This window comes from Solanum verrucosum, unplaced genomic scaffold, assembly GCF_900185275.1.
Source record: "Solanum verrucosum unplaced genomic scaffold, falcon-dt-bn FXZP01000067.1, whole genome shotgun sequence".
NCBI lineage: Eukaryota > Viridiplantae > Streptophyta > Magnoliopsida > Solanales > Solanaceae > Solanum > Solanum verrucosum.
In genome coordinates, this window is record NW_026020175.1 from 381,375 (window position 1) to 395,363 (window position 13,989).

General features: G+C 34.8%; 1 protein-coding gene across 2 annotated transcripts; it reads right to left on the minus strand.

Moving 5' to 3' along the window:
• Positions 1-1,239: 1,239 nt before the first annotated feature.
• Positions 1,240-12,323, minus strand: LOC125828939 (kinesin-like protein KIN-7D, mitochondrial). Of its 2 annotated transcripts, XM_049508247.1 has the most exons (25): positions 11,963-12,323; positions 11,765-11,862; positions 11,493-11,582; positions 11,321-11,373; positions 10,954-11,019; positions 10,708-10,761; positions 10,341-10,400; positions 9,658-9,736; positions 9,489-9,556; positions 8,968-9,024; positions 8,776-8,880; positions 8,475-8,579; positions 8,137-8,244; positions 7,927-8,058; positions 7,581-7,763; positions 7,088-7,216; positions 5,318-5,458; positions 4,763-4,882; positions 4,630-4,680; positions 4,450-4,497; positions 4,165-4,311; positions 2,409-3,152; positions 1,831-1,960; positions 1,630-1,750; positions 1,240-1,523 (listed from the first exon to the last, which is right to left on the minus strand). In XM_049508247.1, exons 1-24 carry the CDS (start codon positions 12,304-12,306, stop codon positions 1,668-1,670), a joined length of 3,195 nt encoding a protein of 1,064 aa, XP_049364204.1. In that variant the 5' UTR covers positions 12,307-12,323; the 3' UTR covers positions 1,240-1,523; positions 1,630-1,667. The 2 variants fall into 2 exon arrangements, with proteins under 2 accessions (XP_049364204.1, XP_049364205.1); XM_049508248.1 differs by lacking the exon at positions 11,963-12,323 and having other exon boundaries at positions 11,493-11,578.
• Between the last annotated feature and the right edge of the window lie 1,666 nt (positions 12,324-13,989).

The window sequence follows — 13,989 nt, forward strand, 5'->3', positions numbered from 1 at the left end:
CAAGATTCGATTGATGATCACCAAAGTTTACTTGCAATTGCAATTGCTTCTCAGGTCCAAGTATTAAATCTTGATATTCAACGACATTGTATAAGTAAAGGAGTATGGTAGAATCTCTATTCTTGTGGGGTGACAGATACCATGCCAACACTGATTTTTGAAGTACATCTTCTGGGGAGATTGAATTTTAATAATAATTGTGTCCTCATTAGAAATTGAAGTTGATCAGTTAGCTCTTAATCATCACCAGATAACAAGTGGTCTACCAAGAAGTCTGCTATTACTTGTCTCTTCATAGCATTTTGAGGGATTTACACAATCTCAAACTGTTGAAATTGTATGTAGCATTTTGCTAGTCAATCATTTGACATCCCAAAGTTTATAGGATTGGCTCCAGAAACAAGGCAAACAATTTGGGCTTCACCTTTTGATTGAGAAGACTAACATCAAACACAAATTTTCAATTGGCAAATATTTCAACTCATTTGGTGTCATCATTCTACTAAGTAATAAATATAGTCACTAGTATCTTGAGCCAATAGTGCTTCAAATGACCTTTCTTGTGCCCGCAATATAGAGTATCAATAGTTTTTCCTATATAAGAGTCAATAGAACTTGAGGCTTTATAATATGATTTGATACTTTCAAATGCGTTACTAAAAGCTTGATCCCACCTGAGAATGAGATGACGAAATGATCGACATCTTCCAACTAAATTCGAGACGAACCTTGTAAAATATGCTAGCTTTCTTGCAACTTTTTAACTCAAGGCTCGAGCATCCTCAACTTTACCTTAATAAATCTCAATTCCTCAATGTCTTACAATAATACCAAGGAACTTTCCAAAAGCTAACTCCAAACGCATAGTTCAACTGATTCATTCTGAGTTAATATATTCAAGGTCTTACAAGTGGTCGCTAACTTCACCACCAAGTCATCAACATTTTATGGTGCAAGTCATTTTGGGAAGTTTAAGCATTAGGATAATCTACAAAAATAAATACTCCCAAGAACTTTTGGGAGATTTAATTTAGTAACATCAAACAAATTTGTTTTTAATTTTTTTACAAGAGATTTTCATTTTTACGCAGATATTATATTCAACTAGTAAATGGCTAAAAGGAATCATATCCACACAACTTCCCATAACTAGTTTGATACTATGATAACGCAGAAAATAAAATAATTTTATATCCAGTAAAGTTGCATAATGTAAATTAAAAAGAGAGCCAAAAAGTATTAACCATTTGTCTAGAATATACAGACAAAACACTATATGGTAGTTTGTATTGTTCTATACATTGCAGCTGAAGGTTAAGAGATCAAAATAGATATGCCACAGCAACTCCATGAAACCTTCAGATTTTACTCATTTACATCCTTTCCTCTTTCTTTCCTGCAGTTCTTTTGGGGGTCTTATTTTACAGTTTGTGAAGTAACAAGGGAAAATGATTTATCATTATAAGGTTACAAAGTGAACTAATTAAAGAATGACAGTGAAAGGATGAGTTGACAATGAAATCCTGCAGTGAAGGAAAGACGGAGGAAAGTAAGAAATTTCATTTAGTTCAAAATAAATTTCACAATGTGAACTGTAAGATGGAAGGAAGTACGAGGAGGAGCAATTACCTTTCTCTTCACCATAATCATGGCTTGAAAAACAATGTTTAAGTAAACGCAAAAATCCTATCCACAATTCTTGTCCGACATATGGGACACTCGAAGCAGGCTAGGGAACATGACCTGCACACTGCAAAATTCATGACATTAAAACAGCTTATATAGTGAGAGATAAGAGATTACGAGCCTTGGATGAAAAAGGAGTCTTACAGCAAAAATGGCGGCATGGAAGAAGCATTGCAGTAGTGGGTGATTCAAAACACACTTTACATACATGTGAATTCGCATCACCATTCCCCGAGTGCCTATGTTCCTTTTCCTTCATCTCTTGCATTCGAGCCTGCAGGAATAGGAGTAGATCATAGAACTTTTGAATTTTTGAAGTTACCAAGACACATAAAGAAACATTCAAGAAGTCAGTCATTTGACTAATAAAAATTTCTGTTTTTATTTGTGTTTTTGCCTGATCAATCCAAGTGCCAGTTTCTATTTTCTCCACCGCTACAAATAAAAATCTACAACTCAATGAAACATCAAGAGGGATGGAGTAGCATAAAAGGGCAGAGAGATCATCATACAGGACCAGTAAAAATAAGTTAACATTGCTGCTCCTACTTGTGATTCTATGAAACATTTCAGAATTAGTACCCTGTGATGCCAGGATATCAGTAACTAAACAAATAAAAGGAGAGAATTTAGTTAAGATGAACAACACTGATACGTTTGAACACATACAAGTGAGTAAATATCTGTGCAGACAAGTGAAAAGAAACTGATATTAAAATTACCTTCAAGCGGGCAACAAGTGGTTCTTCCTTGGGAGCCTCAGCAATGTCAGTTGTATGATTCACGGATAGGCTATCAGCGAGATTTGGCTCTTTTTGGTTGATATCATTGATTTTTACATCGTTCAGCCTGTCTTCTACATTCTGCCTTTCAGCTGCCAGCTTTGAATCGTGCCTAGCACCCGTCTCTTTCTTCAGCTGAGCAACAAGCACCCACATATTTGCTAAATCGTTTTCCAAGGCTGCCTCCCTTTTCTTTCCCTCTTCAACCTTTTTCCTGTACTCATCTTCCACAACTTCCTTCGCAGACAAGACAGCCTCCAGAGCTGCCTCCCGCTGTTTTCTGGCCTGCAACTCCATCTTTAAATCTTCAGGATCTAGGTCCCATGTGTCGAAGTCATCATGAATCGCTCCTGGAATTTCACTTCCTCTGCCAGAGATCCGACCTCTACGCCCTGTTCGTAGGTTTTCACCATGCTTTCGGTTTCCAACATTACCTGTTAGTGCAATGGAACTTCGAGAATTCAACATCTCTCGAGCAGCCAACAACTCTTTCTCTAGTTTTCCATTCTGTAACGAGAGCTTTGTGACTTCACCAGCTAAGTTTTTAAGCTCAACAGCAGCAGCAGATGCTAATTCTTTAGCATACAAAGCTTCCTCAGACAATTTCTGGTTCTGTACATGTAACCCACTATTTTCCTCTACGATCTGGACATGCTCTAGCCTTAGTTTACCATTCTCAATATCCTGCTCAAATCGTAAAACAATATATAAGATCTGTGATACAAACTCATCTAGAGAAAATGCAATGTTAATAATGTGACAGTAAGGTGAAGACGGAAAAAATATGCACGACATCATATGAAAAAGTTAGTAAGATCCAATCTGATAATTGGGATGGATACAACTAACAGAATCAAAGAATTCAAACTAGAAGTACACGGAACAGAAAAACTGCAGATAGTTAATCACAACAAAAATTTGAAACAAACTTTGCACCAGAAAAGCATAAAGCATTTGATGAGGGAAGAAAGAAGAGAACAGGTACACCTGATAGATCCACTTATCAGATCATTTAAATTCCTCTGATGGACATGTCTTAGAATATCTTTTGTCTCAACGTATCATCATGTTTTAGATTCTAATCTTAAGGACATCCAAAGCATGAATAAACAAGGTTCACCATAGTTACATTGGCGGACTTACGTAAAGTGAGTTCTAATAAGATTCTTATGACCTTTAGGGGTTGTTTAGTTTTATACAGGTATTAAATGTAGGATTTGTTTCTGCGGTGAATAATAATAAAGGGATTGTTATACAATGAATAATAATGTTACACCAGAGAACAATAATACAAGGAATATCATGTGAGAATTGTTAGGGGTTCACTTGCATTCATTTAGGTGCAAGGAGGTTTGTATATGTAACATATCTAGACTCTGGAGGAAGCGCAGGTTCACATGATCTCTCCTCCTGTGTAACTTATCTTTAATTAAAATATTGATATGGCTCCGAAGAGAGACCATCTATAGAGAAATTATACTAAGAAAAGAAAAGAAGTATGTTCATCACATCGAAGACCGATGCAACATATGCTGTCAGGAGTTTGGTTTAGGCTTCAGATACGCCCCACCTTCCTGAACACTTGGGAATGGACACTATCTGTATCAAAAGGTTGTTACAAGGGTACCAGTCCACTCAAGTCCATAGGTAAAGATGCAGCCCAAGTCTATTGCTAGAAAAATGATATAAAAATCACCTGGGACTGAATTTTCTTTCTAAGTTCATCAACATATTCACCAGATACACGTTGTTCCAATGATGGGTATGACTTTTCAGCCTTGACTGCAAGCAGCTGCTGCTCAAGATGATATATCTTTTCCTGTAGTTCCTTGATCACTGAACACTGGAAACAACAAAAAGATAACAGCCACATTATTCTTGGGAAAAAGTAACTACTAGCTTGCAATTGAATATAAGATGAACAAAATAGCAGTGACAAATATTTGATTTGCAGTGAAGATAAATAACACTGCTATCTGACCTTGTTTTGCAGCTCCTCCTGAAGAATCCTATTGTCCGCTGATTTTATCTGCATCAGAGGATCAACTAGTAAACAGCTCGGAACTCAGATTGTGACAACAATGAAAAATTTCTTAGATTTGTCTTCTTTGTGTTTTCTTAAAAGGAAAAAGGCATCAATAAACTCTTATATGCTACAAACCTCAAGCTCAAAGCCCGTCTGACTATACTGTGTCATCAATTTCATCAGAGTCTGCTAAAAGACAGATATATGAGACACATATTTGAAAGGAAAAAGAAAAACAATGAGGCCAAAAAGGATAACACAAGGTCACCTGCTGCATTTCAACTAATGATGCTTTTGAAACTGACGCTTCACCATTTTCAACAATGCGCTGTTCAAGCATCCTCATTTGATTTCTCTTTTCTTGGATTTCACGCTCTAAATTTTCAATCTGTCATAGGGGTTAGCATAAGAGTCTTGATCCCAAACACAAATGCACAATTACATAAACAACATAAACGAATAAGTAACTTCATTCATACTGCTGCATTGCGTAAGGGAGAACAGAACATTGATAAAGAACACAACTCTACTTCCTGTGATTATGACATGAAAAGCCTGGGGACTTCAAATATTGGAGATGCTTTATCATTTTGGTAATGACACTAGAAGAGAATAAGTTCGAAACTTAACAGAAAGACACAGAACCTAGAATTTTGTGATATGAATCAAATGATAAATTTATATCCAACAGTAGAATAGTAGAAAGACTGCCTTTTGGAAGAAAATCTAAAAGAGACCCTAATTAGCTGCAGTAGGTTATAGCAGTCAAACAAATCATTGTCCCATCCAACTTAACCATCAAAGAATAACAACAGATATATACTTGATTTCTTGAACTCTCAGGATCATTTACAGATTGCTCCATCAACCGCTTCAATGTACTGCTGCTGAAGGCAATCTCTCCGCTAAGCATCTTAACTTGCTCAGCCAGGAGGTCCATTTCATCTGACATTGAGATACCTTCCTGTATTCATACAGAACAGGCAAAATCATCATGTTGCCCCACATACAATTTGCTCAACGCATTACAAAGGACTAGAAAGATGTTCCAGCTATACTGACTTTAGATATAAGCAAATAAGCATTTCCCCTAACCCATAGAACCATTTAGTCGATTGAAAGGTAAAAGTGGATTACAACACTATTAGATCATAGTGAAGGAATCAATAGCAAAGGAAATAGTGAACGGATTGGGAGAGATGGGATTGTGGAATATCAACCAATAAATCAAAGCTAGTTGAGGTCAGCTATATAACTCGTTTAATAAATTCTCATCTATAGGGGCCTAGGGGATTGTCAATTTGATTGGGTAAAATTGTATAATTGGTTTGGTATGTACTATGTAGATGACATGTGTTTGTAAATTTCTTTCAAAAATATGTTTATTATGTATACAATTATTATTATTAAAGTAAAAGAAATAACAAACAAATTTAGGTAAGAAAAAGGGTGACAGCTGATAATCAATCATGCTTAAGTTGGTGAGTGAGATGGCATAAGCTGCGGTAAATGCTAAGGCCAAGGTAGAAAGGACAAAATAGTATTTCCATGTCGCATCCATGAGATTGTGATCCAAGCAGTCAAACGCCCAACATGAGTAAGGAGTCGTACCCCCACGCAAAGCTAAACCAAATTCCTGATAAACTGTCCTTGTCCCATTCTTTATCCAGAAACCAATTTCCATTAGGCGAACATGATTGGCATATAAGAAAACTATCATATTGCTACAGAACTACACAACTTCTCAATCCTGATACAAAATTGTGAGTAATCAAATTTCATAACTGGATAGATGTTTGTTTAATTTGAAACTTCAGCATGTAAATAACTAATGTCAAATTCTTGACAATGAAAATGACCTTGGCTGGCATTTATTGGTGAAATACATGGTTGAGGCACATATAAGCCCTGAAGCTAGGTGCATCAAAGGCTAAGCATTTCACCTTGTTAGGTGGTGCTTCAGTACATGCACCAAGATGCTAAGGCGTGCTCCTCAGAGCCAAAGCCATGCTTTCTGAAGTGGCGGCACTAAAGGCAAGTATAAATGGTAACTCAATATTTTAATTATAAAGGAAACTAAATGGATGATTATAGAAATGATTATGAAAATTATTCAAGAAATCTGGTAATAGAAAGTAAGAAAAAGTTGAATTAAACTTAAATTTGCATCATGTTTAATCTAACCAAATTTCAAAATGAGTCTGAACTTGATTGACATAGTTTTGCTCATACATTTTTATTCATTTTCCCTTACAATGCTGTTTGAGTATAGAGTTAATTTCAGTTGCTTTCCAATATTCTTTGATTTTTTTTCATTTGCACCGCTGAAATGTGTGCCTGATTTTGTTTTGTGCTTAAAGCTTCAGTAGACCTCAGCACTCTATGTCTAGAAGTTGCAAATTTTCAGTAAAATAAATTCATCTTAATGAATAAGGCCAACTGCAAATGTTGACTTGCAAATATTTCGAGTCTGCGAAAAGGATTAAGATCCGCATGCACTCAGTTGGCAAATTGAATTATGAACAACTAAATAAGCAGCTTCCACTTAAAAGTGAATAAATTGTGAAATAAAGAGAAAACAGAGACAACATACTATGGTACTTCCAGCCTGTGATATATCATCATTCCACTTGCTAGAGGATCTTTTGTGTTTTGAATCAGAACTATCTGGCAAAGGGTCTTTCTGATTCTCGCTATCTGTGAGCATAGAACTGTCCATTTTCTGAAGGGGAGGTCAAAAATAGAAGATCTCAATACACAAAAAAAGAGTTCTATCCTAGATCAGATAAAGGCAGAGAATGTGTGTCTCTGTCCAAATAATAACTGGAAGGAAAAGAAACAATGAGAGGAATAGTTTATAACAACGAGAGGAATAGTTTATATTCATTCCAATAATAACGAGTTTAGCCAGTTGAATGGAGAATATAGCAATGATTAGATAAACCATCTTTGACAGTGCATAACCAATTGCAGAATCTTAAAGCAATCATCTAGGTTAAAATCCAGAAACTATGCACAGAGGCTGAGCAAAGAAAGATTGAAATTGAACAAAACAACTCATGATAATATGACAAAGAGAAGCATACATCATCTTCAGAAGCAGAAAGACTCCTTTGTTGAGCAGCAACATCACCCAAATAACCAGGAGTTGAATTCTTTGAAGAAACAAGGATCAGTTTAGTTAGCCTCTGTATCCGACTAAGTAGAGCTGCCTTCTCTTCCTCTTCCTCTTCCAATCTTGATTGCATTTTCACTTGTCCCTCTTCCAACTGTAAAATGAACGAGAATAAGTAATTCAGTACAGAACCCATTCATGTTAAAAGAAGAACACTCTAAAGAAGCTAATAGGGTACATATATTAAACATGCAATTAATTTGACGCTATCACATCTATCTTTAGTCTTTAACACATCATTTAACTTTAAATCATACCTGCTGTCTCAAGTTCAAAACTTCTTCATGATTGACACCCACAAGCATCCCCCTTTTTAGCTGGTCAAGTTCTTGTTTCAGACATGATATTTCCCTCTGATATTTCTTAATCAGAGACTTCTCATCAATTATCTGAAACAATTATATATCGAACTGTCAGCCTTCTCTATAGCAATTCTACAGAACAGAAGTGATGCTAAAAGGGCAAACCTGGTTGCGTGATGCATAAATTTCAACACGTTTAGCCCTACTTGCAAACTTTAACGTATTATGTGTTTCCTCCATATTGCTTGAAGCAGGAGTAACAGTACATATGAGCTGCAGATGACAAAAAAAAGGGGAAAATTAGCCATCATAGCTATGAAACAATTAATGTCACAGCAAGCACCGTGAATATCAGATGGAAAAAGTGTGCCTCATTTTTTATTTAAGAGAAAAAGAATGGGGAGCTAAGAGGCTAAAGATGCACAATGGCATATCATTAAAGCTGAATAAATAAAAGATACGCAGAATAGATAGAACTCTTTGTGTGCACTTATCATACTTACAGAAACATGTCCATGTCCACTCAGCGATGATTGGAGTAGGCGAGTAAGTTTAGAATCTCGATAAGGAACATGACACGCCTTCCCCTCACTCAGTTTTCCAATGACCTAATATTTGAGAGCACAATCAATGCATTAGTTTTACAATCAGATTATTATAATCTTTAGCACAGCCTGAAAAGTAGTATGTCAATCACTATGCCAAGCAAGGACGAGAAACTGAATTATGACAACTATGCCATTATACAATTATTGTAGGGAACCATCATAGAAATGGTCAATGAGGGATGCTTAAAGTACATACAGTTCCTAGAGTCAGCAGACTTTTGTTTATGTATGATCCTTCCTTTCTCCGTAATCCCGTTGTTTCAGTTTTAGAGCTCTCAGACCCTGCTAAATCAATCAGGTTCTAAGGGGCAAAAAGAGAAAAAGAGTGAGATGCTATAATGTAAGCGTTGACATTTGAATACTGAACAAACAGTGCAAGTAGTCATACGAGCTGTGAGAAGATCACTCCATCATACTCATCACCATGGGCACTACTTTCAATCATCTGCAAAATGTGCAAGGAAGTGAACATAATAAGATAGGACTACAAAAACCAAGCAAAATGTGAAAGTTGAAAATTTTAAGCAGGGAGGGAGAACTATTAAGTAAACAAACTGAAGATTCTGACCGCAGACTCTGATATAATTAGAGCAATAGATAGTATACGATATATTAATAAATAGGATAGATATTCCAGAGAAATGGAATGTCCATTACAAACCAAAAAATCTATAATTCAATCCCCTAATGTGCTTTAGAACTTGCTTCCATAGACTTCTGATGAAATATATCCAATCACCAATCAGAGTTCCCAAGGATGATTATCAAGTTAGCACCCCGGTTTAAATTAACAGCCACTTAATAATCAGATTCCACAGGGATAATTCACATATTTCTCAACAGTAACTTAGCAGCATTCCAGGTTGAACAAAGCAATTATATACCAATGGACCATCTTGAGCTACTTACCAAAGAAAATATTGTGTGACTACGGCTACTGAACAAATTGAAATTATTTGAACCAACATGACGGTGCTCTGCAATACAAAAGATAAAATCAATATAAATTGTCTGTAACATGCCCTTGGCCGTCACCAATGGTTTCGAGAGAAAGAACTGGAACATATAGAATAATTACCTTCCCCGGCAGCAATGAATGAAAGAGCATGGCCGGGTGACAAAACAACTTCCTCCTTTATACCCTCAACATAAGTACCCTGAATATTAATGTCATGTAGGAAATATCAAGAACTATACCTTAATACTAGAATCAACTATAAACAGCAGCATAAACATCTGTAACAAGGAAAAAATAGAAAGGAAAACCGAGGATCTGTTGCTTATGTGGTGAAAAAACCAATATGAACAAACATCCTAAACCTAATATCTAGGTAGAAAAGCTAGAGGAAACCTAAGGAACTATAACTTAGGTGATGAAAAGAACAATATGGAGGTAACATCCTAAAGGTAACATATGTTAGCTTCAGTTTGTTTCTTGATTCACTTTCAGGGTTACTCAAGATATTTATGAGGTGTACAACAATACAAGCTAAATTAATTCACAAGCTAGTGAGACCAGTTCAGAGACATCATTATTTTTGTGCAATTGTTTTTTATTATTTTCTTAAATGATTGTCTACAGGTAGAGCGATACATCCAGATCCCTCATATGAAACAATATTCTCATCTTCTGCTAAAATATATAGAAAGAAACATCAAAATGACCAGAACCATAACTTCAAGAAAAACTGGCTTTTTAGAAACAAATAGAAAAAGCATTGTCAAATGCCCCTAAAAAGAAAATCTTATTAGCACAAAAACCTGTGCATCTTCCCTGACACGCAAATTCTGGCCAGTAGGGTCCAGCAAGTCATTGATAACCTGACATCATAAATACGAAGAGTACAAAATTAAATTTGGTAAAAATTGGTATGAGAAGTTAGAAATGTCTAGAAGTGACAAATTTGTAAAGACAGATGCTAAATATACACTAAACACTATTTCACTTTGTATCGGAGAAGTTTATGATGCAGCTATGAAGCATATGAGCTCAAAATCTAAACACATGTAGCATCGCAACAAACTCATCTATGCAGGAACAACCACGCAAAGCATAATGGTTATTACTCTTTCTAATCAATGTCACTCATTGTATGTGAAAATATTTGTTGATGTACACCATACTAACCTCATTGTAGATTTCAATATACGACACTCGAAGTAAGAATTCGCGTCCAGGAGTCTGAAAATTTTGAGAGTAGGTCACACTTTCCGTGGAATAATCACTAGTACTTGAAACAAGCATGGTTCCTCAATCCTCATGGAAGGATGATTGAGGAAATTGAATAATGCCATATTGCTCTAAGGTATCATGCTAGACAAAAAAATGCTGCACCGAATTTTCAAAATGAGGTAAACTTCCGAGCTTACTTACATCTTGAATGATGCTGAAAACATCTTTTATCGCCAAAGGAATTATGCCTGGAGTATTGTGATCTCCCTGTTGAAAGCAAGATCCCAAAAATTAACATTCAGATGACAATAACTTGTGCACTTGGGCTGAGTGGGGATGGGGAGGAGAAAAACAACTTCAATTAGAAAAGAAGAAAATGAAGCAAGAAACAACAATTCAACCATCGAGATTCAACAAAACATGCAACAAATATAAAGATTATGCAGTATTACAGGGCAGCAGCTTTGTCAATAGTTAACGACCAAAAGTTCCAAGACAGTTCATTGGCAATGTAACTGAGTCGGTGAACTAGGAAAAAAAGATATAACACAAAAGGAAATTAACTTACATGCATAGTGTGTGTCTTTCCACTACTTGTAACTCCATAAGCAAATACTGTGCCTGCATAATCAGTAGGTCTCATGTCAAAATACAAAAAAATAATAGATCAATGCAATTAAATCGGACAGCAAAGTGTGTCACACATAAATAATAACAATTCAGTCCCAAGAAAAAAATACCGTGTATGCCTTCCATTGCAGCCTTAACCACAGGTTGAGCAGCTACTTCATAAACATCCTGAGTATTTGTTTGAGGTCCAAACACTCTATCTACCCAGCATCAAAGCAAACATTACCAAAATAACTATATGAACTTCAAAGAAAATCTAATTCCTAATCAATTATTTTCCTAACCATCCATAAATTCAAAACATTATTTCCAAATTCTAGGAGAATTTTCACAGCTAGCAGAATCAGAATCAAGATAAACCCAAAAGAGCCTAGAATTGTACCAAATGCATAAGCTGTAGCTGGATTATACTCGTTCCGCACAGTTTTACCACCATCTGCATACCACGCAATTTCGTCGCCCTTATGATATTCTCGTTCACTGTCACCATAATCACACCAATTCAAATACTAACTACATTGTCCCCTAAACTTCAGCTGTCCATACATCTAAAATTAGTTAAACCAGATCCAGAACTCACCTCATTGGCCGAAACCTAACCGTCACAGAAATACTATCTCCGGATCTAGACTCATCAGCTGGTTCATCAATCAACTCCTCTTCCGATGGATAACTCACTGGCGTACGATTTTCATAACCTTGTGAGTAGACCGAATCGGAACGACTATGACTTGGAGTCATGGATCTGGAATTGTAGCTATTCCCGGAGCCATAAAACGACGTCGTTGATGAAGAATATGATCGTGGCAACATCCGACCGTTCATGTTTGAAGATGAAGATGAAGAAGATGAAGAGTAAGGAGTTGAAGGTTTACGGTAGTGAAATGGTGAACTACTTCTCCCTTTCGATGATGATGATGCCATTAACAATCAAGCTCAAGCTGAAGCTTAAGCTAAAGCAAATGTACATTTTGCAGTAACCATTAATATGGATGAAGATTGAATTGAATTGAAGAAGAATGAAGAATTCAAAAAAATAGTAGTGAGAGAGAAGCTTCAATGGTTTAGTTGACTCAACTTCACTGCGTGTCTGTGTGTAAATACTGAAACTTCATTTCTTCTTCTTTAAGACAAAGAAGAAGTAGAGAGAAGCAAGAGGAGGGTGGAGGAGTGAGAAATGAGGAACAAACAATGGTGAAGGTGAGTTTGAATTATTTTGATGATACAGTGCAATTTCAAATTTAAAATAATAGAAGGGTAAGTTTGTCTCTTTACTGGTTGGGGATTTTAATTTTTCCATTAAAATTAGACTGTGCCTAATTTTTATAATTATATATTTATTTCAGTTTATTGTACTTTCTTTACTTTATATTAATTGAATTTTTGAAAAAAATTTATTATTGAAGTTTAAGATATCATGTTAGATTTTTTTTTTCATATTTCCCTTTTCGTTTAACAAAGTTTGATATTTTCTAGGAGATCAATTACACTTGCACTTAGGACAGGTATGATTTAAATTATGTTCTTAATTATTGTGCATTGCCTCATAAATTCGATATGAAATAATAGGAGTATCATTTAAAAGAAAAATGTCACATATCTTTATTTGATAATTATTTAATAGCATTATTTCAATTTTATCTTTATAATATTTTATTGTAAAGAAAAGTCAATTTAAAATAAATATTAAAACAATTTTAAAGCATAATACATAAATGTGTGTTTAATTTGACATTATTTCATATTTATTCCTTTTAATTTTGTGTGTGCACAAATAGACACTTAAATTTGTATAAAATTGAACAAATAGACGCACATATCCTACTGGCATCCTACTTGGCACATTTATGTTAAAAAACATAAATGTGGAATGATGTCAAGTTAAATGACGCATTTATGTATTATGCCTGATTTTAATAAGGATAATTTGGTAAATATAATATAGTTTTTTCTTATTTTTAAATTTAATGTCTAATCAAATTGTGTCACATAAATTGAGACATACAGATGAAAGTATCGTATTATTGCGAATAGTGAATATAGTAAAATACTAAAATCGTATAAATATCAAGTATAGTTTGATCCATTCCAACTGACAGAACATCAAAATGACCATTAAAATTAACAAAAATATCACATGTTTCACGTCTTTTGACTAGTAGAGAGTAAGAAATGATTTCGACAGAGATTTTCTTTTCCAATTTAATCTTTTGCCTCCAATTAAAGCAATAATTACGTAAAATAAAATAAAAACTCTATAAAAGAGAATGACTACAAAATTAAAAGGGAAAAAAGTCTATTATTAATGAAATAAATTCATCGAAGAAAAGAGGAAATTGAGCAAGTAGATCGCAATCGTTATTTTTATCAAGTTTGAACATGTCAAAAACTATTTAAATAGTTCAGTTAGAAATTTTGTTAGTAGAATGAAAAATTCTCAATTTTGTAAATGCAACATATGTGCTCAGGTCTTATTTGGTTCAAAATAAAATTATCTTCATAATAATTATGAGATTATAATCTCATCTTTTATATAGCCATAATCCTAAAATGTTGTCATAAATTTATTTTGATTTTAGCTAAAACCTTGTCCTATGTGGAATTTTT

Excerpts from the sequence above, each read along its gene's own strand:
- LOC125828939 (XM_049508247.1), bottom strand. The coding sequence starts at position 12,306 with ATGGCATCATCATCATCGAAAGGGAGAAGTAGTTCACCATTTCACTAC. Across the intron at positions 11,583-11,764 it reads AGCTACAGCTTATGCATTTG|ATAGAGTGTTTGGACCTCAA; the intron begins GTACAATTCTAG and ends GATGCTGGGTAG. Across the intron at positions 1,751-1,830 it reads TCCATGCCGCCATTTTTGCT|TGTGCAGGTCATGTTCCCTA; the intron begins GTAAGACTCCTT and ends TGAATTTTGCAG.